Source organism: Melozone crissalis, unplaced genomic scaffold, assembly GCF_028551555.1.
Source record: "Melozone crissalis strain CALT ecotype California unplaced genomic scaffold, PUWL_Pcris_2 ptg000026l_1, whole genome shotgun sequence".
NCBI classification, from domain to species: domain Eukaryota; kingdom Metazoa; phylum Chordata; class Aves; order Passeriformes; family Passerellidae; genus Melozone; species Melozone crissalis.
Genome location: NW_026535804.1, coordinates 6,358,218 through 6,382,304, shown reverse-complemented (window position 1 = coordinate 6,382,304; position 24,087 = coordinate 6,358,218). Strand labels below are relative to the sequence as shown.

Here is a 24,087-nt window from a genome sequence, read left to right as displayed (position 1 = left end):
GAATAACACATGTGTATGTGTGCAAAATTGCTGTTCATAAATGTCTCAACCTGGCTAAATATTTGAACATTTGCAGCTTGCCTGCCATACATGCTGCTGATGGAATGGTTTCCTGAATCAGATTAAAAGATTCTTTCTGAGATTTTGCTGATTTTAGGACTTGGACTTCATTACACAGATCCTTCTGGTTCTAGGATTGGTTTTTATGTAGGATCAGCTTGTGGAGCGCAGTTTTGAAAAGTGCAGAGATCCCCATTTCCAAAAAGATGAATATATGGTATATATTTTATAAGAAATAGGAATAATTATTGTTGATACACTGATTTTACTTAATACAAAGCTAAGTTGGGTAAAGCCCTATAGGGAAATCTGGTTTTACTCCTTTTGATCTTTTTTTATGCTGACATTTTACTTGAGTTTCAAAGCTGTAGTTGTTTGTCACTGTGATAAACAAGCAGCACACACAAAGTTCTTGTTTCTAATTCTAGGGAATTTGGGGGAAATAATCTAAATTCTATGAAGGAATGACAGGGAAATAATTATTATTAAATATTTTTAACCACAGTATTTTTAAGATACACTGTTATTGTGCTTTTTTTTGTGTTACACTACCTTTTCTCAGAATTTGTAGTTCACAGACCTGAAACCTCATTTAAATCTTAATCATTTTTAGCAGGATGTGTGAGACAAACAAGGGTGTTTATGTTGAGTGACCCATGGAGCTCTCAGAGATATAAATCACAAGAGCTGCTTAGCAGATCCTTCCCAGCTGCTGCTACAGCCATGTTCCAGCACAGCCAAAACTGCTGCTCTGTTCTTCAATTTTAAATTGCATTAAGTACAATTGTAGCATCTGCTTCCTCCACTGATTTTCAGCTTCTTGGCAAATGAAAAATCAACATTTTCTTTTCTGATTCAGTTGGTTTCCTTTAGATAGTTATTAATAGTTTTTCTCTGATATTATAGCAAGACCCTTTAATGCAGATGCCGTTACTATTTATTGATAGTAAGTACCTACTTATATAGTAGATATCTACTGTCATATAGTAAATATCCACTCTCTTTTTGGTGTGAATATTTCTGCAGAACCAGATAAGAAGATGATATTTTAAAAAGAATGTAAAAAGTCTTTTTCATATGTGTAGCACAACTGGATTCCTCTTAATTCTTTGACCATTTTAGCTGCACTTTGCTTATTACCAGATCAATGTTTTGTGCTAAAACCATTTTTTTTAGAGGTGATTTCTTAAAAATTTAATTTAATCTTAAGAGAAAAAGAATTCCATCAGTTTGAGGATAATTATAACAGTGAGATTATAGGAATGCACAGCTCCATGGGGCTCAGGCAGGCCCTTCAGAGGCGAACTGGTGAATTTAAAGCCCTCTGGAGCTCCTCTGTATTATTAGAGATGCTGCCAGAGACCCTGCAGGGTTCAGCTGCCCCATGGCAGAAATTCTCCCTTGTGGAGAGGGCTGATTGCTTTTTATCTCCACCTTGGGCTGAACCTGGGCACAAATCCTCATTATTGTTGATTTTATGTTGTGCCAGTGCAGTGGTACAACATAAATCAACAGTTATCAGTGTGCCTTGATAACTCACACCAACCTCTGCTTGGAAAATCTGAAGCTGTTAATTACTTGCTTATCCTTGAATTCTTTAAAAATATAATAATGATAATGATAATAATAATAAATGTGCTGGTTAGATTAAATTACTGTCTGAGCAGCAACTGCTCCAAAGCAGGGACTGGAAATGCCAAGTTCAGGCAGAATTTCAGAATTTTAGGACTGAAAATTTAGGAATTTGAGGAATGAGTTTTAGTTGATGCACACCCAGAGGTACAGTGTGACTTCAGGCTGCCCATGCTGTGAGAGTTTGGAGGTCACACTCAGTCACAAGTTAATGAAATGTTGGTCGTGTTTCTGGCTGGGAAGCAGGGGAAGAACCTACAAAATCAAATCCCACATCTAAAGCCATCAAGAAATTATTAGGGAGGCTGAACCAGGAGACTGCAGAGAGGAGGGAAAGCTTTGGAGTGCTCTCAGCTCTGCTTTGTCTCAGACTTTTACAGATTGATGGGCACTTAATTTCTGTCTCTGCAAATGCTCAGGGTTGGTTGAGGTCTTTCCAGCTGTGTCTCCTGCACTGTTATTGCATTTATTGTTATTTGCTGAAAAACAAATTCTTGTAATAGACCACTGGGTTCTGGATGAATGTATTGAGTCCCTTTCATTATCCAAAATGTGTGTGTGTGTGTAAAAGCTGTTGCTGAGGTGATGGGTTTTTTAGTCTCAGTATGTATGTATTTCATTGTGAGATAGAAGATTAGAGACAGTATGCAAAAGCTAAGATCTTAAATGAGAGAAAATGAGAGAAAAATCTAATCTAAGCTAATATCTTAAATGAGAGAAAGCTGAGATCTTAAATTACCCCCCTGTAAAATCTGCTGTTACAGTTCCTGCACTAGCAGTGACATTTCTTTTTCTAAATTACATTTTTGTTTTCTGTCTTTGCCTTGTTCTCCCATTCACAGTTTTGAAGGGTTGCAGAACTCAAATCAAACACTCTCAAGGCACTGGAATGCATTTGGTGCTTTGATACTCCCCAAAGATTTGCAATATGATGGAAGACATGAGGGAGAGATTTAGGCTAAAGTTTGCTTTGATTTCCTAAAGAAAACATTCTACTATCGCAGCTGTTAATCAGATAATCACAATCTGTAGTTTAAGATCTGATCTAAATTTTCTCTCTTGCCTTTCTAAAGGGTAAAAGTCGATAGGGGAGAAAAACCCCACAAAATAAATATAATTTTTATTGGAATAAATACAGCGAGTTTGCATGAATATTTAATATTTCTCCTGTGGGTCTTTTGCATGTACATTAGCACACAGCTGAACTTCTCAAATTCAAAAGTGATCTCCTTCCCTGCAGTTTGATGCTTGTTTATAAGGTGCTTGTATTTCTTTCATTTAACTGAAGGTCATGTGTCCCCCACTTCCAAGTTGCATAAAACTTTTATAGCACGAGCTTTTATTTGAAAAAGAGAATCAGTGAGCATTAAGATGAAGGATTTGTTACACTCTCAGATAATCCTGAACACTCAGAAGTATTTCATGTTTCTCTCTCCAAATACCTGCATTTTAAAATTTGCTGAAGCTGGGATTTGCCAGGAGGTTTACTCACATTTCAGCTGAATATTAATTCTGAGAGCTGGTATGTAGAAAAGTTTCATGTGCTGCATTTAATGGGAATTTGTTTTCCCCTTTGCCAGCACATTTTAGGGAAGTTTATTAATTGTGGACAAGCATCATGCACTTTAAAAGCAGAATAGTTTTATTGTTTAGCTACAGACCATGCAGGGAGACACTTCTAATGTCTGTATTGTCATCTGTTAAATGTTAAATCTATTTAAGGTAAGTTAAATCTATTAAATCAATGTTAAATCTATTAAGTCACAAATATGAAGACAAATTCAGTTTTCATCCTGTGAAAATTCGGAATGGCACGTCCACAAGTCAAATGGAAAGGTAATTTTTTGACTTATTTTTCATGAGCATTGGTCAGTGTTGTTTCTTAGCAGATTTCTTGTTTGTTCTAATCACAATTTAGAACCTGCCAATATGACTTTAAGCAGATTTTCTTTCTTTTCTAGTAAAACCTAAGCACAAACAGCAAGCCAAGAAGACAACCTCTTGGTGCAGAATGCTTTATTTTCCTGCATGGAGTCATTCTTCCATTGTAAATACTTGACTCTAAATACTGGAAAACCTCCAAGAATTAGAGAAACTTTTTGTAAAGACCACTTTTAGTAGCCTAAATAAAAAAAAAAAAAAAAAAAAAAAAAAAAACAACGAAACAAAACAAAAAAGCTGTAAGACATGCTAAAATCATACAGGCTGTTTCCTTTGCATGCAGCAATTGTTTTGGCTTCAGCAGTAGGTTAATTCATCGTCATTAGCAGGGAAAAGCTCTAAAAACGTCCAGAAGAATGGTGCTTGCTCTTGGCCATTCAGCTACAAAGCAGAGATATTCAGCACTGTGGTCGGCCCTCAATTATCCCACACAATGGGGCTGGCAGGAGCTGCCTCCCAAAAAGCAAAGGCACAGCCAATTCAATCCATAGGAATTGGACTAGAAACTCAAAGTTAATATATTTGCTTGTAGCAAGTTTGTAAACAGCTTTGCTTTCAGCAGCAGATTTTAAGGAAATGTAATAACCTGGGTAAAGAGCAGCCTGCTCTTGTCAGAACCCAAGAAATTCCTCTGGCTGCCCTGGAGGACTCGAGACCCTGACAGGGAGCTCAGAGACCTTGGCACAGAGTCAGAAACACCTGTGCCTTCGATTTTAGCCCTTAGAAAAAACAATTACCAGCCTTATGTGAAGATTCACAAGCCATGAAAGTTTAAGTAGAATGATAGTTGGTTTGTTACAAGATAGAAAAGCAGAATTTTGAGTTTTTAGAATGGGGGTTGAGAAGCCAAAATGGAGGGATTTGGGTGTGCCTTGTCCTTCTTCTTTCTTCTTCTTGGCCTCCATCTTCGGAGTGATGTTGGCACTTTTAGATTGGTTTAGAGTAGAAGCTCACTGTCTAACATAGGTGATAGGTATTGGGAAGTTATTGTAAATAAAGTACACATAGTTTTTAGTATAAAAAGCCAACACCACCCCAAGGGCGGGCAGTGTGCCATGAACCAATGTGCTGGACAGATCTCAGTGAGTCAAAGAAAGAATATCATAGATAACAACAAAGAAACAACCTTGAAAACCAGAACAGAAGAATCCTGACTCCTTCTTCAGCTGCTGGGCTAAGAAGAGAGACTCTCTAACACATCTCAGAGTCATCCTGACCACAAAGACTCTGAGATGCTCTGTGCTGTCTTTACCCAACATTTCAGTCTTTGTGGGGCTCTGCTGCAGCCAGAGATGGCAGGAGGAGGTGATGTCCTGCTGATACACACCCTGGTTTTCATTCCAGGTGGTGATTTCACTGCAGAGACTTGTGTGGTACTTTTTGGGGTCCCTACTGAAGGGAGGAAATTAATTTGACTCCATGTTTTTAGAAGGTTAATTTATTATTATATTATATTATATTATATTATATTATATTGCATTACATGACATGACATTACATTACGTTACGTTACATTACATTACATTATAGAATACCATACTAAACTATACTAAAGAATAGAGAAAGGATATAGACAGAAGGTTAAAAGATAATAATGAAAAACTCTTGACACTCTCCTCAGAGAGTCCAACACAGCTGGCCTTAATTGCCTAATAAGTAAAAGCAATTCACATGCAACTAATGAAGCAATTACTACATTTTAAAGCAGCAAAACACAGGAGAAGCAAATGAGATAGTATTGTTTTCCTTTTTCTCTGGGGTTTCTCGGCTTCCCAGGAGAGAAATCCTGGCAAAGGAATTTTTCCAGAAAATATGGCAGTGACAGAGTTGGTATGAAAATTTTATTTCATGTAGGCAAATGTTATTTGTAAAAATTTGATATTGTGATATAATGTTGCATAGCTGTAAAGAGGACTGTTGTACTTCTCTGTGAGTGGATGGCCTGGTGAAAAGCACTGGATGTGCAATAAACAGTGAGGAACCAGGGAGGTTATTACAGCAAAATTCAGCTTTTCTCTCCAGCTTTCCTCCCATTACTGTGCCCTTTGCATTCAGAGAAAGCATCATCTGCCAGCTCCTCTCACTGGCTCTGCTCTGTGAGACATTCCAGCCTTCACTCAGGCTACAAATCCAGAGGAAATCACAGGGAGCTGTAGGTCATAAATTGTCCAGGAGCAGGAATACCTTCTTGGAGGTGCTGAATGCTCTCTGCTTTCACTGGCATTAGCAGCTCTCAGGACTCTCTTACTTTTTTTGATTAGTTTTGTTGCTTAGTAGAGTTTGGGATTTACAATCCTAAATACCACTGATTTTCAGTCAGGCCTGCACCAGAATTATTGTGTATTCACCAGCTTTTCTGCACAGAGAGGCAAGGTATGGTTTGTTTCAATAATCTGCTTTTTGCTGTGCTGGATTCCAGCTTCCTTAGAGAAGGATTTTCAGCTGCTCTCAGAGCTTGCAGTGATGAGGTGACACAAATAACTCCAGTTATTTCTGCAAGCCCAGGAAAGGGTACAGCAGTTCAGTGCAATATAAACCAACTGCATGGAATCCATTCCACACTGGCTGCTTGCCTTCCTAAAAGCCTCATAAAGCTCATTGTAGTTATTTTCTTTTGAAAAATCCTCTCTGCCCATACTTTTCTGAAGTAGGAAGAGTCTTTTTTTCTCTTCCCTTCCCTCTGTACCTTTTCTCTCACACACACACAGACTTGATTCTGGATGTAAACCTGGTACACCCTAGTAACAAGGTCTTGGTACAATTATTGCTGAATTAATGCTCAGGTATTTTAACATCATTGCTTCAAGGTCAGGAGTGATGCCCTTCAGTCTGTGCTCTGCTTACAGAATCACTGTGGCCCTCCCCATGGGATTTATTTTCTTTTCTTTTTACCTTCTAACATGTCAATGTATGCCTGTGGATATGAGAAAGCTTCATTTGTCTCAACAAATGTCTCTAATCATTGTGTCTAATCTCATTGTGTCTAATCCTTGATTTTTGTGGATATAATTTTGAAAAATGCTGTAGCATGAGTAGAATTAAATTTGTGGTGTGTTTTGGGGAATTAGCCCCTTGCTTTGGAAAGCCTGTGAATAAATTGAATCTGTTGCTTTTGGGAGCTGCCTGGTTTCCCCTGTGTGTCCTGCATGATATCTGATGTGATAAAGTTGTTTCACAATCTGCATATCTGCTTTTATCACTGCTGTTAGACTTTGATTTGCTGCTTCAGGAAAGAGAACTTTCCTTGAGAAGTTTCTGTAAACACACAAATGCCTTTCCCTGTGTTGGAACTGAGATTTTGCACTGAATGCTGGCATGGCCTGCACTGAGCATCAGTGGGAACCAGAGTTCCATGTGCTGCTGACAGCTTTGAAACACAACAATGAAAGTCACTTTATCAGCTCTTTGTGTTCTTCAGATTTATTTTCAGAGAATCTGTGTAACACTTGGATGTAATTCGATAGCCAAACAGTGAACAAGAACAAAGCAGGTTCAATTACTTGCTACTTGATCCTTGGAATAAACCCAGCTGGTTATAAAAGTTCTAAATAATTTTGTAAATAAGATGCTGAAATGGGAATTTGTGCCCATCGTCTGGAGATGGATTCCAGTTAGATTATGACAACACTGTTCTTTAGGAATTCAAACCCTGAGCAGATTTATACCTTCATATTCTGATTTTTAACATGAAATATTCAATATTTAGATTTTTTAAACAGCATACAGTGTTCCGTAATTAATAACAAGTATTATTAATAAGCATTAATCTTTCAACCCAGCTGTGTGTGAAAGGTTCACAGGTCCAACCTGCTCTCAGAATACTGAATTAATTCCTTGAGGAGGTCTGGAAACCCACTGGTGTTCCAAGGTGACACAAGACATTTGTTAAGCACAGTTGGAGGATATTTCCAAGAAACCTAAACATAGTTGATGGCACCATCATTCAAATTCTGCTTTTGATTGATTGTCAAGTTAAGACTAGCATGTCCTCTTTGGTTCTCTCATTCCAGTCCATGCAATCTAAAAGATTTATGGATAAAATCTGGAGTGTCGGTCTCACAAAGTGAGAAGTTGCAGTTTTTATCACAGAATAAGGCAATTTGACCATTTTTTAACACCTTGGCAAGAGTTTATGACAAGAATAGACAAAAAAGAAATACAGAGGAAACTTTCCCATCAGACTAAACCAAGGTGAAATATAGAATTTCCAAAGTGCAGAAGGTTGAGCTTATTTTTTTTTTCTCTTGAAGATAAAATTTCAAAAGCTCTGGAAGGTGGTTTTCAGAAGTTTGGCAGATGCCTCAGTGTTTCAGAACAGTTGTTAGTGTTTTTCCTGGCCAGTTCTCCTCCCCTCAGAGTGGGTATTCAGAGGATGCAGTTTTATGTTTCAGCTGGACTCATGAACTGTGGGCAGTGACCAAAAAGGGAGGGCTTGTTTTCCTCTCCCAAGCTTTTCCTTCCCTCTCCAGTGTGTCAGTGGTACTGCTGCTCTGACCCCACAGTGAACTGACTCAGAGAACCAAGGCTGTAGAAAACTAACACTAGAAACAAGGAAAATAATGGCTTTTTACTGATGTGGTGCTCTGATCCATCCTGGGGTCAGGGGAGTGCCAGGGTTGTGACTGGGGTGTGCAGGATGAGTGGGAGAGCTCTTCATTAATGTAAATGTGGTGTACATGTAGATTTCTAGCAGTTTTATCAGGTTAAAGATTATTTCTGGATCATCTCTACTGCTAATAAGAAGGGTTTTGTTCTCTCTGCTTGGTGCCCTGTTTTCCTACATCCTCCTGCTGATTTCTGGTTTGTTGGATCAGGAGATTCAGCTGAAGACCAAACTAACAACAACAACAAAGAGAATTTCAGCTTCACAAAAGTTATTCTTACATAGGAAGGGACAAGGTGGTGTGAATTTGTCCTTTGTGACAGGAGCACAAATAAATTTCCTAAAGTCAGTTTTGATGTTGCACTGTAAGTGTTCATGTAGGAAAAGTTTATTTGCCAATTCATTGAGTATCAGGTGCTGTTCTGTGCAGGTTTAGCCTTCTTGAAGGATAAGATCTGAAATCATGTGTAGCTTCTTCAGTCTCTGTTTTGCCCGTGTTTGCTCCTCTGGGGTCTCTGCTGAGATGGACAGTGAGCCACAGAACACTGCTGGGTTTGGGAGAGACATCAGTGTATGCAGTGTGTGATGGTCTGCTGTAAAATTATCATCTGTGTTAACATCAGTGCCTTTTGGAAGTTTTCTCTTAAAATTTTCATAATAACAATAACAATTATATTAATAAAATAATTACTAGTGTTATAAAATAATATATTGTCATAATATAGCTAATATAAGAAATATTCATATATTTAATATTATTAAATATAAGTATAATAAAATAATTTGATAATATATTTGTTTTAATTATAATAAGCATTACAAGAAGATTTATTATAAAATAATAATAATAAATTATTATTTATTATAAAATAGTCTGTTCTGTCTGGCTTCACAGAAGTGTCTGTGTCATTGAACACATTATCTGGGGTGTTTGGGAGGGATGCTCTTGGCACATGAGCACAGCTGACGGCTTGGAGCTCCAGCTCTGAGGTGAAGTGCATTCCTGATCCCTGAGGGACCTGGCAGCTCTGAGGAAATGCCATTCTGGCCTCTCCAGACACATTTCACAAGTACCCATGGGCTCAAGACTTTCTTTTGAAGTTTTTGTTTCTTTCAGAAATGAGATTCAATGCAATGCCCTCTGGCCTGGATTTTCTCCCTGCTGCTGTTTTCTTTTGGGATTACTGTTTGCTCATTGTTTGGTTCAGGCCATACTCAATTGCCCTTGTAATTAATGTGGAGCTAATAACCATGTGCTGATAATCAGGCTGCTCTGCTTTTCTGGCCTTGGTTTGACTCCTTCAGCTCCCACTGACTCTTGGGGGGAGATTTTTACATTTAACACCTCTGAACTGGAATATTTCAGCTCTGGGCAACCTGCTGATGAGTTAAGACACATTAGGTGATAGGATTGTTGTGACTAAATATGAGAGCCTAGAATTGAAGTGTCTGGATGAAAATGAGTCACCCTAAGATGCCTTTAGGGACAGTGAATTTCTGTCATTGTGCTCCTGGGGCTGCCATGCTGTGTGCTTCACCCTGTAAGAAAAATGGGAGAATTTTGCTGTCACATTTTGATTGGATTTCTAATTTAATTAATTTGGACAATTGATTTAAATGTCTTTATTTGGTTTTAAGTCCATGTTTATCTGTGGAAATGGAAGTGGCCAGACATAAGAGTTTGTGGAGCTCCCTCAGGCTGACATCAAGAGGAGCACCTTTAAAATGAAGATGCTGAGATGCATGTGACAAATGTACACTCTGTTTAAGAACTTCACATGTACAGGAATATTAATATTACCACTGAAACATGAAATTGTCAGCTTGCAGATCAGCACTGTCATTTGAGTGACAGCAGTTGTGAAGTTGGTTTTTCTTCATGACCCAGGGTGTGCTCTGCAGTTCCTGTGTCTCTGCTGGAAGCTCCTGCCTTCACTTTGCACCTTGTGTTTGACAGGTTCAGTCTCCTCTTTGCCTGGATACTTCATCCTGTGCAAAAAAAAAGAACCAGTTTACCTCCTGTCATCCACATTCTGGCTTATTTCACAGTTGTATTTGCAACAAGTTTGTTTAAAGCTTCAAAGACCCGTTTGTGCAGTTCTTGGCTGTCACAAATGAAGAGATGAACTTAATAGTTACTCCCTTTTCTCTACGTAAAGCTCTTCCTTTCCAAAAACCTTTAATTGTAGGTACCCCTGGGTAGCAAATCCTCAGTACTCAGGTAATGTTTAAAACAAATTGCATTTTACTTGTCCAAGCTTGATTAGGATTTAAGTGTCTTTGGCAGAAAGAAAAGATCAGTGAAAGTTCACACTTAATATATGTATAAGGAGTATAAAATGGAAAAAAAAAATCAATGCTCAGGAATTGTAGGGTTCAGTTTAAGAACGTGAACTTTCTGTGATTCTTCTCAATTGCTTCATTTCCACATTAACATCATCATTATTGATCAAGTGCCAGCTCCAGTATAATACTCTAAATTTGGAAAAATTCTTTAAGTACTCTGAATGTGTTGCAGCTTGGAGGAGAAGAGAAGGCCATGGAATTTGAAGCAGGAACCAGACTCACCTTTTGTGCTGTGGCACCTGGGAGATTCTGGTACACACTAAGAACCTGCTAAATTTCCAGCACTTGCTCTTCTCATGCTTGAAATTGCTCAAGTTTAGGCACAGGCACAATTTCAGGTGAATGTGTGAGGTCTGTTTGTTCCTCAGCAGCTGCTGGGTTTGATATTTTGTGAACTGACTGGATTTTTATCCCTCTTTTTCCCCTAGGTGTTCACCTCCCACGGGCCCACTGTGATCATGCCAACCTGGTTCTGCTCTCGGGAGTGGTTTTTCCATGTGGGGAGGTTTGATGAGGGTGGAAAGGTGAGTGGTGCAGGTGATCTGGAGTCCAGGAGCCATCCCTTTGTTTATCAGCCTCTACCTGTTATTAAGGAGATATAGGGAAAGGGTGTTGATGAAAACAGCTCTAAAAAAATGTAGGTCATACAATTTTTAAACAAAATCCTGTCTCCAACCAACTGAAGTTGTTTGGGAATAACTCTGGTGATGGAAGGACCTACCTGAAGTTGACATTGTAACACATCTATTCAATGTGTCAGCAAACCTGGAAAAAATAAAGTTTCAGACATCCAAGCTCCTCTTTGTCCCTGGAATAGATGCTAAAAACAGGTGAGCCCTTATTTTTGTTCTGAGCAGGGTGAGGTTGATTGCTGAAAGAGGTTGGGAGGGAAGGAAGGTGAAGAATGGCAGAGAGATAAAAGTACCTTCACCTAAGGGGGAAGGTTTATATACCTGAGAGGGAAAAAGAAGGGCCATAAAAGTATTACCACAAAAACTCATTTATCCACCTGTCCTCTTGTCAGTCTTAGTTCTTGTGCTTGTCCTTGGAAGGTTTTAAGTAGCTTCTGCTCAAGGATCAGGGCTGAGAGGTTACAAATTCAATACCTGTGGTCTCAGAAGTGTTTTTTCCCTGACAGTTAGGTGTTCTTTGTCTTTATGAATTTCCTGTATGAGTTCAATTGGATTGCTTTAAGCTCATCAGTGTGTTTGTGGAATAAATTCCATGGATGTCTGTTAGCAGTATTTATTGTGGTAGTTGAAATATGTTGGCAAATAGATCTAATTTAAACACATTTGGATCCATTTTGTGTGGTTTGGTTCTGAGAGGTTTGGCTTCCAGTGGTTTTGCTGAGATTTTAGGGCTAAAATGGGTGGTTTTGATTTTTTTTTTTTTTAAGCTTTCATTTATTAGCACTCTAAAACAAATCTGCTAAGGCTATTTCCTATTTAATTATTTAATCTACAACAGATGATGATGATGATTATTATTATTTTTATAGCTTTTAAATGAAGCCCTTCAGTGCCATGCAGTGTGTGTATATATATACATGTGTGTGTATGTATGAGGATATACAAATATTATTCTTTCGGCTGCCAAAAAAATTATAATTATAAGGAGACAGCAGAGAGAGAACTGAATTGTTTAGAGCAGTGAAAAGATTTGCCCTTAATTACATGGTGGGTGAGTGGAAGAGCTGGGAATGGTGCCTGGCTCCCAATACAATCTACATTTACTGACCCATGATCTTTATTTCTTTTTTATTATTATTCCTTATCATTGTATTTTCACTCTCTGAAGGATGTTTGACTTCTTGAGTGTTGTTAGTAAGCTCCAGAAAGAAAGCAAGCAAGTTAAAGCAGCAGCAACAATAGAACAGCAAGCCTAATGATAAAGTTCAAGAGGTTAAGTTAAATAGACTATTGTTCTGTGCTTTTTGCTTTTCATTTTGGCTTTTTTCCCTCCTTGTTTTGTTTTATGAGTTGGTTTTTTTCTGTTTTGCTCTCTCTGTGTAATTGTGTAGGAACTATGCCACTGGTTATTCACTGACAATCTTAATCCTGATGATTTTTCAGCCACAATGCTTGATATGTCCTTCCAGTTTGAAGAATTACCAGTGATAAGTTGAACTTATTGTTTGTCCCTATTGTGAGGTGTCCAACATGCCCAAGCTCAGACTCTGGCTGATGCAGAGACCTTCAGAAAAATACCCTAAAAACAGGACAGACCTGAACAAAGCAGTGAACTCAAACCTTTGTCTTCTGTAGGTTTAGAGGACACAAAATCAAGCCTTAAATCTTGAGCATTTAGTGTTACAAAGTATTTAACATTGCTCTAACTTGTTCATTTTCATTTGAAAAGAATCCCTTTAAAGCAAAGGAAGTGTTTCTGTGTATCAGCAGAGCTGAGAATACTCTGAAGGGTCTCATCCCTGTAAGTTCTGACCTGAGCCAGGATCTGCATTAATCTGATCACTTCCATCTCCATTTTTGAGTCAGTGTTTATTAATGAGGCTTGCCAGTGTCACATTGCTGAAAGTAAACACAGAACAGGCCAACAAATCCCCATGTTTTGGCCTTCTCCATTTGCTGAGCTGTTTCTTGCCAAAAAGCTGCATTTCTCATTTGAAATTAAATCCAAACACCTGTTCTTCGTATTTCAGTGCTGAGGAAAGAATGGAGGGTAATTCTTCCATGGGAGAAATTATGATTTGGTGTTGATGGTAATAGAGTGGGTGGAGTGATCAAATACAAATAGATGTGCTATGGTGTAAACCTTTTTTAAATCCTTTTTTTATTCCAGATAGATATTTCTCTCTCCAGTCATTCAGGCATTAGGTGAAACAGGTTTTTCCATTTTTCTTTTTTTTTTAAATGAAGTTCTTTCTCATGAAGATCTTCAGTTGTTGGAAGTGAATTCCTTTAGATCCAAACAAAATAATATCTTCATAAATAGTCTGTAAGAACCAGACAGGTTTTATATATTAATTAATGAAAATAAAAAATATATTAATTAACTAAAATTATTTATGCCATCTCTGATGAATGATAATTAAAGCAGGAGTACTGAAAAGATTTTAGCAAGCTCTGATGGTGTTCTGAGACTGAGATAATACAATGGAAGTGGTCACAAGCCTGTAAAGTTACATTTCAAATAGTATCCCCTGCTGGAAGAAGAGTCACATGATGAACCATATTTTTAACTTTTTTTTTTTAGGAAAATGAAATAATCTTTTAATCAATTTTGGATAAAAAGTGCAGTACTTCCTTATTGCAAAAAGTAGCAGCACTTCCTAAACCCTTCAGAACTCCCGTTTGCCACTTGGTGTGTGACATTACCACGGGTGGCTTTGCTGCTGCAGTTTTTGGTGTCTCCCAATAAGTAGCACCATTGTTAAAAAGTAATAACCGTGTCCAAAAGCATCACAAAAAATTGTGCTGGGGAGAAAAATGCCCATGTTCTGGCCTAATGTGAAAAGCAGGTTTTAAAGCTGTGTCATCTGTTAGAGTGGGGAACTCCCCAGTTGTGTGCAGTGGGAGATGAGGTGCCTGTTATTAGTGAAGAAAAGTTATTTTTTCATGTGTCTGACAGAAATGCTGAGTACAAGGGGAGCTGTACAAATGAGCATTGCTGCCCTGCATGCAAGGGTGGAAAATTGCACTCTTGGCTCTCTCCAGGCAGAATTACTCTCCACATCACAACTGTTACGTGCCAGACTTGTCTCTTTCTCTAGAATTTTACCACAACTTGCTTCCAAATTTCCTGTCACGCCTGTGTTTATCCTTCCTTTTTAAGTGTATGAAAACTGAAAATGGAGTGACAGCCTTAAAGTTCTGAGCTAATCTCAAAGTGTAAACAGGGGGAAAATTATTCCTAATGAGCCCCAGATGGAATCGTGCATTGTAAAGCACCAGCCTTTCTGAATACAAACTCTGAACAAAGTGTCTGGAGCTCAGTTTCATTCTATTTTTGTGATAAAAGGTCACAAAAAACACGAACTGAGGAGGTGTCAAAATATCCTTTTGAGCACAGGAGACTGTAGGCCGTGTGGAAAGCTCTGAGGTAAATGTGGCTGTTAGGCACCCACTGATGCAATTTTCCACGTTTCCCTGCCAGAGCACACAAATGTCATTCCATTCAGAAAGGCAAGTGGTTGTAATAATGCCTGAGAGGTAAAAGGCCAAGTAGGAATTTGATTTTTTGGAATGTGAATTAAAATACTCTCAGTCTGTCAAATAAGCTATCAAGATGCTGTGGGGAAAATTGGGATAAAATGCAGACACTACTGGGGGTTTTTGGTTTGTTTTTGGCTTGATATAGTTGAGGCTGAACAGAGATCAATATTTGATCTAAAAAGCAGCAGAGAAAAAGTGGTGGAGCCTGTGATTAATTACACTTTATGAGCTATTTGAAAACTCACCCCATACCCCATGTCTAATTATATTTTCTGCTGGTCTGTTATTAAACATCATTTACAATTTACCACCTCCCTTCCATTTGACTTCCCCATCATCTTTGTTTAACTGAATTTCTCTGTGCCAAGACATTTGAATGAAAGCAACCTTTTGGAGTTTCCTTTAACCTGTTATTTCCTAAACAATAAAATAAATCCTAATGTGCTCTGGGTCCTGTAATCAAGGCAAAATGATGGAAAGGCATTTGGATGAGAGCCAAGAAATGAAGTGACAGATCTGCAGAAAGGGAGACAAGAATATCTTGGATAATCCTGTAGAAAAGCTATTAATAGCTATTTAATTCTTCCCACTCACCAGTTTTTGGCTCCTCTGAGGAATTTGAGTGATTTTTTCTGTCCAACAATTACCCTGATGGTGCTGAGTGGTTTTCAAAATGTTGCAGCCTAGTTTTCCTTGATGCCCCTGACCAAAAGGGAGGACCAAGCACTTTCAAACCTGAAGGCTTTTTCCCCTGTGGATTGATGCACTTCTCCTGTCTTATTTGTCATTGCTGTTTATTATAAGTGCTTGTATTCATGAAATGATGGTAGATCTCCCAGTTTCACCAGTCAGACTTCTCTGCACAGGCTAAATCTCCACTGGTTGTGCTCACAAAGATCTGTCACCTCTGCCAGAGTGTCTGTGAGCTGGGACAGGGCAGGGACTGAGACAGGGCTGGATAGGGATGGGTGAGGAAGCTGGGACAGATTGATTCTGGTTTAGCAGTAAAAGGCAGCTTTTATATTGTGTATGTGCCTCTGCAGCCCCATGGTCGTTTCTGTCCAAGTGAGCAAATGAAAGTTCCTTCAGCCTGGAATGCTGCTCTTAGTCATCCCAGCATGACCTCAGCAGGTGCTTATGGTTACAGCATTGCACAGGGCATCATCACAGAGCTTGAATTAAAGCTCCTCCAAAATTTGCTGTTGGTTCCTCTGGGAAGGTAATAAGCCCCTCAGGGAAACCTCCAGGCTTTGCCCTGGAAAGATCCCTGCTGATGCTCCTCATCCTTGCTGATGGTGGAGGTGCAAGAGTTGTGCAAGAATTGCTTGTTGAGAGATGCTTGAAGCTCTTTGGAAAATGTTGAGGTGGCTGCAATTGGAGCACAGTTTGCTGGCAGGAGTGAGAACAATGAGCAAGAAAGTTCACAGATAATTTAGTTAACCCCTTAAAGAGGAGTTCCTTTAACTCAGATTTTGCTTGACACACCCCATGGTGTATAAAAAAATCAGTTCCTCATCTGTACCACCATCAGCACACCAAGCAGTACGTGCCCAAAATACTGGGTCAGCAGAAACCTTCCCCTGTTCAGTGGGAATGTGCAAAAATTAACTATGATTTTGCATTTGGCTGGTTAGAGCAGAGCAGGGGCAGGCTGTGCTTTTCTCTGGGAGCTGTAATTAGTTTATGCCTTTTTGCAGCAGAGGATGTGGGGTTGGATTTTGCCTGTAATATGGAAAATTCTGCATGTAGTCCAGTAACATGTAAACTCTGCAATTTAATTGTATTTATTCTTGGTGAAAGCTATTGATGTGGTAGCCTGTTGCTGAAATGCTGGGTTAGTAATTGATACTTTTAGCTATGGATATTCATTTTCAAAAAATACATAAAAATATCCCTTTAGTGGTTAAACAGCTTTCTCTTTCAGAGCTGTGCTGTTTCACAAAGATTCCTGGTGTTTAAAATGCCATCTGGATCCAATAATAGATCTCAGCTGGGAAGGAACTCTTGTGTTGCAGCAAACTTACACGCTCAAGAGCCCGAGGAAGTCCCATCCCTGCAGGATCCATAACACAGTCAACATTTTCCTCTGAAAAATCCATGGCAGTGCTGCTCCTTTGTAATGTGAGAGGCCACTGCTGAGCAGTGCAAGGCACCTGCTCCTTCCTAGGCCTGAGTGCACTTTATTCCACAGAATTTCTGCCACTTAAAGGAAAGAAGAAGAGCCCTTGGAATCAAAGAGCATTTTTTGAAAGATCCGTTTACTTCTGCACTAACTCTTCTTTAATATACATATTTACACTTGTCTTGAATAATGTAAATGCTTGTCCAAAAGAGAAGGAATTGCTGAGATGCGACATAATTATAGATCAAAATCAAAATCTGGCTCCTGCAGCAAGCTGATACCTGCTGCACTTGTGCCCTGAGACATGGCTGTGTGTGACCAGAAAAAAGGTTTGAACTTTTCTGCTGGCTCAGTATTTCCCTTCAAGTCCACAATAAGGAAAATATAGAAAGGGCTACAAGATAAATGGAAAGACATTGATTTTGTGTGTTTCTTGTATTCTTGGTGACTGTGGTTGCTGGCTGGCACTCCAGCTTCCCCCAGATTTCTTTTGTGGCTTTCAAAGTAGGTTCCACATAAAGCACAAATTGTATCAAGTGGTCTAAAAGTTTTCTTCTGCGTTGCAGCTCTTAAACCAGAAGTCAGACAAATGTCCTCAAATACCAATAGCTGCAGATGAGCTGCCCTTAGTGAGCAGAATCCATGTAATCCAGAATGTGGCAATTCCAATCAGTGTCACACATGAACCAGGGTGAGGGCAGGAGCTGCAGAGTCCAGAGCTCGACTGGGTTCTGATTCCCCCCAGGATTCACATGTTCAGCTGGGTGCTCTGGAGTTGTTTTCCAAGGTTCAGAGAGGTTTTTGTCTCGTTTCTCTTCTGCTCCCACACCCCTCTGCCTGGTGAGGATGAGAAATAGTCACTGAACTGTATTGCTCTCATTACTAGAGGGCCAGTTCAGCACTTTAATTAGAGAATCTCATTTTCTTAATTATGGAAGAAACTCAGAAGCTGTAGTAATAGGGGAAAATTTCAATTATTTTTTTTTTAGCTTGTACTCTTATTATTTTTCTGTGTTGAAATAGAATGGTTGAAATTGAGGTTGAGGTTTATGACCTGGTTATTCATATGTGTCATACTGTCTACAGAAAAAAAATTATTTCAATCTCTCCAACTTCTTTTCCTTTAAAAGTTTGTCATTTTATCTTTCAGCTTTTTGTTGTTGTTACACTAAAATGTTTTCTTTGACCCACCTGGTTTTATAAAAGGGAGCTTTTTAGTCTGGTAAAAAACATGTGACCTTTTAAACACTGTATTGCAGGGAAGAAATATCTGTATTTAAACATGAAAAAATGAAATGTTCTAGTATTTCAAGAAGTTATAGCTTTGCAAAGTATAAATAAACACTACTTCTTTTACCTTCTGTGGAGGACTTTAAAGGTGGATTTATGCTTTCATATGGAAATGGAAAAATGGAAATGGGTGCTATGAGCCATATAATTGCCCTTCTGACTCTGCATGACGTGCATGAAGATTCTCTGATTTTTAAGTGGAAAATGTTGAAATTACTGTGAAATCCCTCATTTTTCCTAGAGCCTGCTAGATCCACAATTGCAGGAGCTTTTATCCTGTAGTGTTTTCAGCAGCAATGGGTGCAATCCCATAAGGATGAATGTACCATGGAAGGAAGTTTCAAGAAAAATAAAAAAAAAAATATTTTCAGATGTTGCCTCATTCTGAGGTTGCCTTTATTGCAGTTTTTATTGAAGTCTGTCATTATGGGGCCTGAGTCACCTTTCCTAAGTAGAGACCAGCATTTGTATGACAGCCAGAGAAAGAAGGAGGATTCCAGTAAAATGAGAAAAAAACCCTTCTCAAGTCACTGATCCTTTGCAGTACAAACTGTTTGGTTACATGGAACTTCAGGCTGCACAAACTGTTTAGCAGCTGGGTTTCTCTTTCTTTTGGATTCACCTTCACCAAGCTTGAGATCCCTATCAAAATGAGATGACGTTGATTTTTCCACCTCTGCCCTTGCCCTTCATTTACAAATGAATGCTGCTCGTTCAGCAGCATTAGCTGCATTTATTTCATGATTGGGACATACACAAATAATAGCATAGAATCAGAGATAGGCTTGGAACTAAAAGAGATAGTTGGAACTTGTTTCACCTCCAGGCCAGCTCCGAGCCCCATCCAACCTCGCCTTGGGGAGTCCACACCCAAAATTTATGAGGAACAATTCTGTTGGACCATATTCATTTGGCAGAAAAAGAAAACACCATCAGATGTAACTGAATACTGATCCAGTAACTGTTTCCTGTTGCAGGGTGTCCCAGAGGATCTGTTGTTTTTTTATGACCATCTCCAGAAGGGTGGTGGAGTCCTTCGAGTGAACCATTGCCTCCTGCTGTACCGGTACCACCCCCAGGCTGCCACTCACTCTGTCCTAGAGTAAGCTGTGCTTTCCAGGAGAATTTCAATTTGGATTTATCTTGGATCATCAGCAGCAAAGATGGTGAAACTGCATTGGGGTTTTTAATTAGGATTTTTAATGTGCAATAATATCATTCTCATGTTTTTTGACGTATGAACCGTGATTTAAAACAAAAATTCGAAATGTTACGGCTTAATTGCAAAATCAACTGCCTCAAAATTTAAAAAGTAAACAGAAACTTGTAATACCAACAAAAACCATCTTTTGAAAAAAAAAAAAAGAACCAGACCAAAACCAAGCCTTTAATCTGATAATGTGCTGTCTTTACATATATTATTTTCTTATTTTAAAGGGTCTAAACCACCTAAATCAGATAATGAGGTTTGAAAAATCCCTGAGGATGTTTAGGAGTAATTATCTCAGGTGCTTCCTTGTAAGCTACTTTTGTTGCCTGCTGCCTTTCCTGGGCTGCTCAGCTCCTAACGGAGGTGTTAAATTGCTGATTCCTCAACATGCTGCAAGCTGAGTCAAAGCTGTTCCCTTCTCTTAGGCATTGACATTAGTAAAAATTACATGGGTTGTACTGTCCCTTAGGAATCCCATGCCAGAATCACAGTGGTAATTAAGTAAACTATTTTCTTACTGATTAATGATATGAGTACACTTTTCAGTCAGTCCAGTTTTTATGGCTTTGTAGAAATGACCAGCAAAAATGAACATTTCTGTGTACATCTTTGTTCTCCATCCCTGTATTGCTGCGCATAGTATAAAACAAATAAATCCCAAAAATAGCCCACTCATGTTTAATATCACTACAGATCTTCATAAATGTGAATATCTATCTAAAATCATTTAACTATGGAAGGGTTATTCAAGCAAATAGTACATATGACTTTGATTTTGCAAACAAGCATGAGATAAATTATTCTCCTTTTTATTCATGTTGAAATGTAAAAATTTCTCTTTTTTTCTCTTTTACTGTGAGATCCTTTTGGCAGTTAGTGACCAACTTTTCAGCCACGCATTTTGGGACGCTAAAAACTCTTGGAAGCCTTTTGCTCCTATCTGTGGGAAAGCATCTAATTCTTGGAAATTAATTTGTTTTGAATTTACTGCAAGCTGTTGCTTATTGAGATCTCCAAGGCTGTGTGGCACAAGCACCCTGAATTACAGCATCCTGGGGGAATGTGGAAATGCTGTGAGCTCTTTCAGATGTGCAGGGTGCCTGTCCAAATTGGCGCCTTTCTTGTCTCATTCTAAGAAATCAGGAGAGCTGCTCTTCCTCTTGGCTTCCTGCTGGTACTACTGGGGATGATATTTGGTGTGGCTTTCCAAACATGAGGTTGTGCAACAGCTCCTTGTCCTGGCTCATTCCCTTGTTTGTTGCCCGAGTTCTGAAGGGTTGCCCAGTGTTTGTGTCTGGAGACTGAAAGGAACGTTGAGCAAAAAGAGATTCATGGACTCATCACAAAGGTTTAAGTTTATAATCTAAATTGGGTCTTGCGTAATTTGCCTCTTGGTCATTCCACCTTATTTAATGTAGGCTCTGGCTTCTCTAGAAGCCTTTTTCTTTATATGGTGTGTTTTGTTGAGCAGTTTTCTGTGGTGTTTTGCTTTTTGCCATTGACCCAGGTCATCTTTAAATTTTGAGTTTGCCTAGACCTAGATTTGGAAGTAGTAACTCACCAGCCAAATTAATATCTTGTCTGAGCTCAAAATGATGCTGTAGGAAAGTTGATTTTTTTTAACACTGGTTTCAGTCTTAAAAACCACAGCAGGCCATTTTTATACAAAGGTGCATCATTCATTCTTTCCAGTAAAGACATCAGTCACTCGTAGCCTGTGATGGTTTCAGTTTATGTGAGTGTCTTTCAGAACCTTCCAGGGGGAAAGAAGCCTCACTGCATTTTCAGACTCCCTAAAATATGTGTAAAACTGCTTGGCAAGTGATATTTGGTTCTTTTATTTTTTTACTTAGTACGTATAATTGTAAACACTCATGTGCTTTAGGTCGTTTCCTATGATTAGTATCCTTCTGGAACACATATCTGGAGTTGAGAATATCTGTGAAGCAGGAAACCAAATCTTATTTGCATTCTCCCTTACCCTGGAGGCGTCAGTCTGCATTATTAAATGTTTTGGGTGTGTGACAGAATCTGCATGAAGTTCAGTGTCTGTGTTTAGATTTCATTGGGTGCATGCAGAAATATGAATGTTCTCATTGTCATTTCATCCAAAGTCTGTGATGGATACCTGCTGGATTTTGAGAAACTTCTCTCAGCTAGGAATTCACAGCACAAAATCCCACTTTTCATATCTCTTGGATCTAAATCACTTTAGTTGGTGTTGTACCCTAGGGTTGTGTGTACTCAGTGCTGCATGGCCACATTAAATTGATGTGAGACCATAGCAGAGTTTAGAGTGTGGAATACTGGAGTAAGAAAGTCTAATGTATCGTAAAAACATGTTAAAATTCATAGATTATTATCTTGCCAAAGGGGAGAGAAAGGAACTGTATATACAACAATACCTCACTGCGAGATGAAAGTGAGCTTGGATTGAGGTGAGCAATAAAAAATTGCACTTGTCTTTAGGTGGTGCAGCTCATGAAGACAGGTGGTTGGGGCATGCACTAATCCTTGGAGCAGTTTACAAGTTTTTAGTCAAGACAAATTTAATACATGTGGTAAAGAGGGCTTGTACTTTCTGTCCAAGATCTGAGCAATTCCCTCTTACACAGAAAAGGTGAAGTGCACCTTCAGTAATTTCAGTTCCCCTGTGCTCAGAATGAGCAAGATGTTGCTCTGCAGGAATAAGCAGAATTACATAATCTATTGAAAACATCTGGTTTCAGGCACTGGAAGCTTCCAGTGTCATCTGAGCGAAGAGGAGCAGACATTGGTGTGAAACACACATTTGGCTGTTTCAGAGGTGCTCTGAGGCCAGGTCTTGGATCTGTGGTGAGCACAGGAATGCCTCCTTCATTTCCTGCACAATCACACACAGCCAAAAATAGGCAGGAGAGAGGAATAACATACTCCTGTAGAGCTGAAATTAAGATGAGGTCAACTGCATTTTTATCTTCTATGCTTGGATTTGGCACTTCAATTAAACATGGAAACTAATGACCTCATTAGATTCTTGAAAAGTAAATGCCATTAACATTGATAGTCTCTGTCTCTCTTAATAAGCCTTTCATGAAAAATAGGCCACAATGCAAACCATGCCTCAGCTAATGACCCGTGACCTGAAGATGAACCCAGACATTAATAGAACCTATTAACAGTGTAAATGTAATAACTCAGTGGGACGATATAGTCCAGCAATTAATAAGTTCACATGAAGTTCAACAGAACAACAACGGCAAGAAAAATCAGTTTATTCACCAGTATGGCCAAGGTTCAAACAGGATTTATTTCTGAATTTCCTGTGGATGGTAAGGGCCTTGGATTCTGCATGCAGCACTGGCTGTAAGGGATCTGCTTTTTCAGCTCTCACTGTGGTGATGAAGTTCTCTGGTTTATCGATCAGAGAGATCGATAAACCAGAGAATCAGATGAGATTCACCTCTCATCCAGAACTCTCTTACCCTGCCATCAATAAAAGGGCCCTGGAAGAGGATGCTCACTTGGGCAGCTCCTCTTCCTGCCTGGTGTTACCTGAGCGCCGTGCAGGGCCAGCACAGGGAGAAAAGGCCAGATTTATGGATCTATAGGATTTCTGTGGATGGCAATCCATGCCTAAAATTCCAGTACTGTTCAGGATATTGGGCTTGTATTTCTGCATTGCTCAAGTACTTGTCCATCTGTCTTTGCTCTGTGGATTCACTTATGTGGCCTCACTGGGGGAAAGGAGGGGAAAGGCAGTGCAACAGTATGGTGAGGTTTGACTGAGCTCAGACATTAAATCATGTTGCTTTTATTGTCACATTATCTTTCATTTCAAAATGGGAGTAGAGCAGATGTTTCTTGACTCCTGTAGTCAGTCAGTAGGGTCACCACACATTTTTAACAGAGCTCCATTGTTGCATTACTTGGGTGGATGGTCTGGTAATAACTACTTGGGGCTGAGGAACACACGGTGTAGTCATTCTCACCCTCTGCATGAATACCCTCGTTTCACTCCTGCAGGATTTTGGCTCCTCTTCTTCCTCCCAGGCTCCATAACTGATGAGCATTGAGGGGCCAGGGCAAGTCAGATCTTAGGAAAATTATGTGAGCCTCAAAAATGACATTTCGAGTGGAAATACTCCTAACATTTCTTTTACAAAGTTGTAACAAAATGAAAGGAATGGGGGAAATAATGTATTTCAAGATTTGGGGTCAAGAAAGAGCGTTAGGATATGGCAACAAATTTGTACGTTGAGAAGAATTTTGTCCCACCTTCTGGCTGAGGAAAATCTTGTGAACTGAATGCAGGCTTGGACATGGCACTAAAGGCTGCTGCAAATTGCTTACTCTAATCTTTTGTGAGATGGGTAGGAAAAGCTGTCTTGATTTGGAGTTGATGCAGAGTAATAATACCTCCTTGGTTTTGCTGGTGGCTGTGAATATGTAATAATGCATAATCTGAAAATAGCTGTGAGAATCATCTCTGAGTAGTGGTTTGTACAACTTCTGGATCGTTTCAGGCATTTTCTTTAATTACCCTTTGCACGTTGCTGCAGCTCCTGTCTGCAGCACCTGCACTGGCTGCTGAAGGATGGGAAAATGGCATTCCCTTATCCCTCCAGGCAGGAATCCCAGTTATCTCTTCTGGAAACATCAAAAAAAAAAAAAAAAAAGAAAAGAAAAAGGTGGCAACTTAGGTGAAGCGGAAACCTGAAGGGAATAA

At 39.2% G+C, this 24,087-nt stretch overlaps 1 protein-coding gene across 1 annotated transcript in view; it reads left to right on the top strand.

The window, feature by feature from the left end:
• The window catches only part of B3GNTL1 (UDP-GlcNAc:betaGal beta-1,3-N-acetylglucosaminyltransferase like 1), a 102,907-nt gene that overhangs the window by 65,002 nt on the left and 13,818 nt on the right, over window positions 1-24,087 (top strand). The window contains exons 7-8 of the mRNA XM_054278927.1: window positions 11,011-11,106; window positions 19,147-19,271. Of these exons, the coding sequence (XP_054134902.1) occupies window positions 11,011-11,106; window positions 19,147-19,271 (221 nt within the window). The remainder of the gene's footprint in view (window positions 1-11,010; window positions 11,107-19,146; window positions 19,272-24,087) is intronic.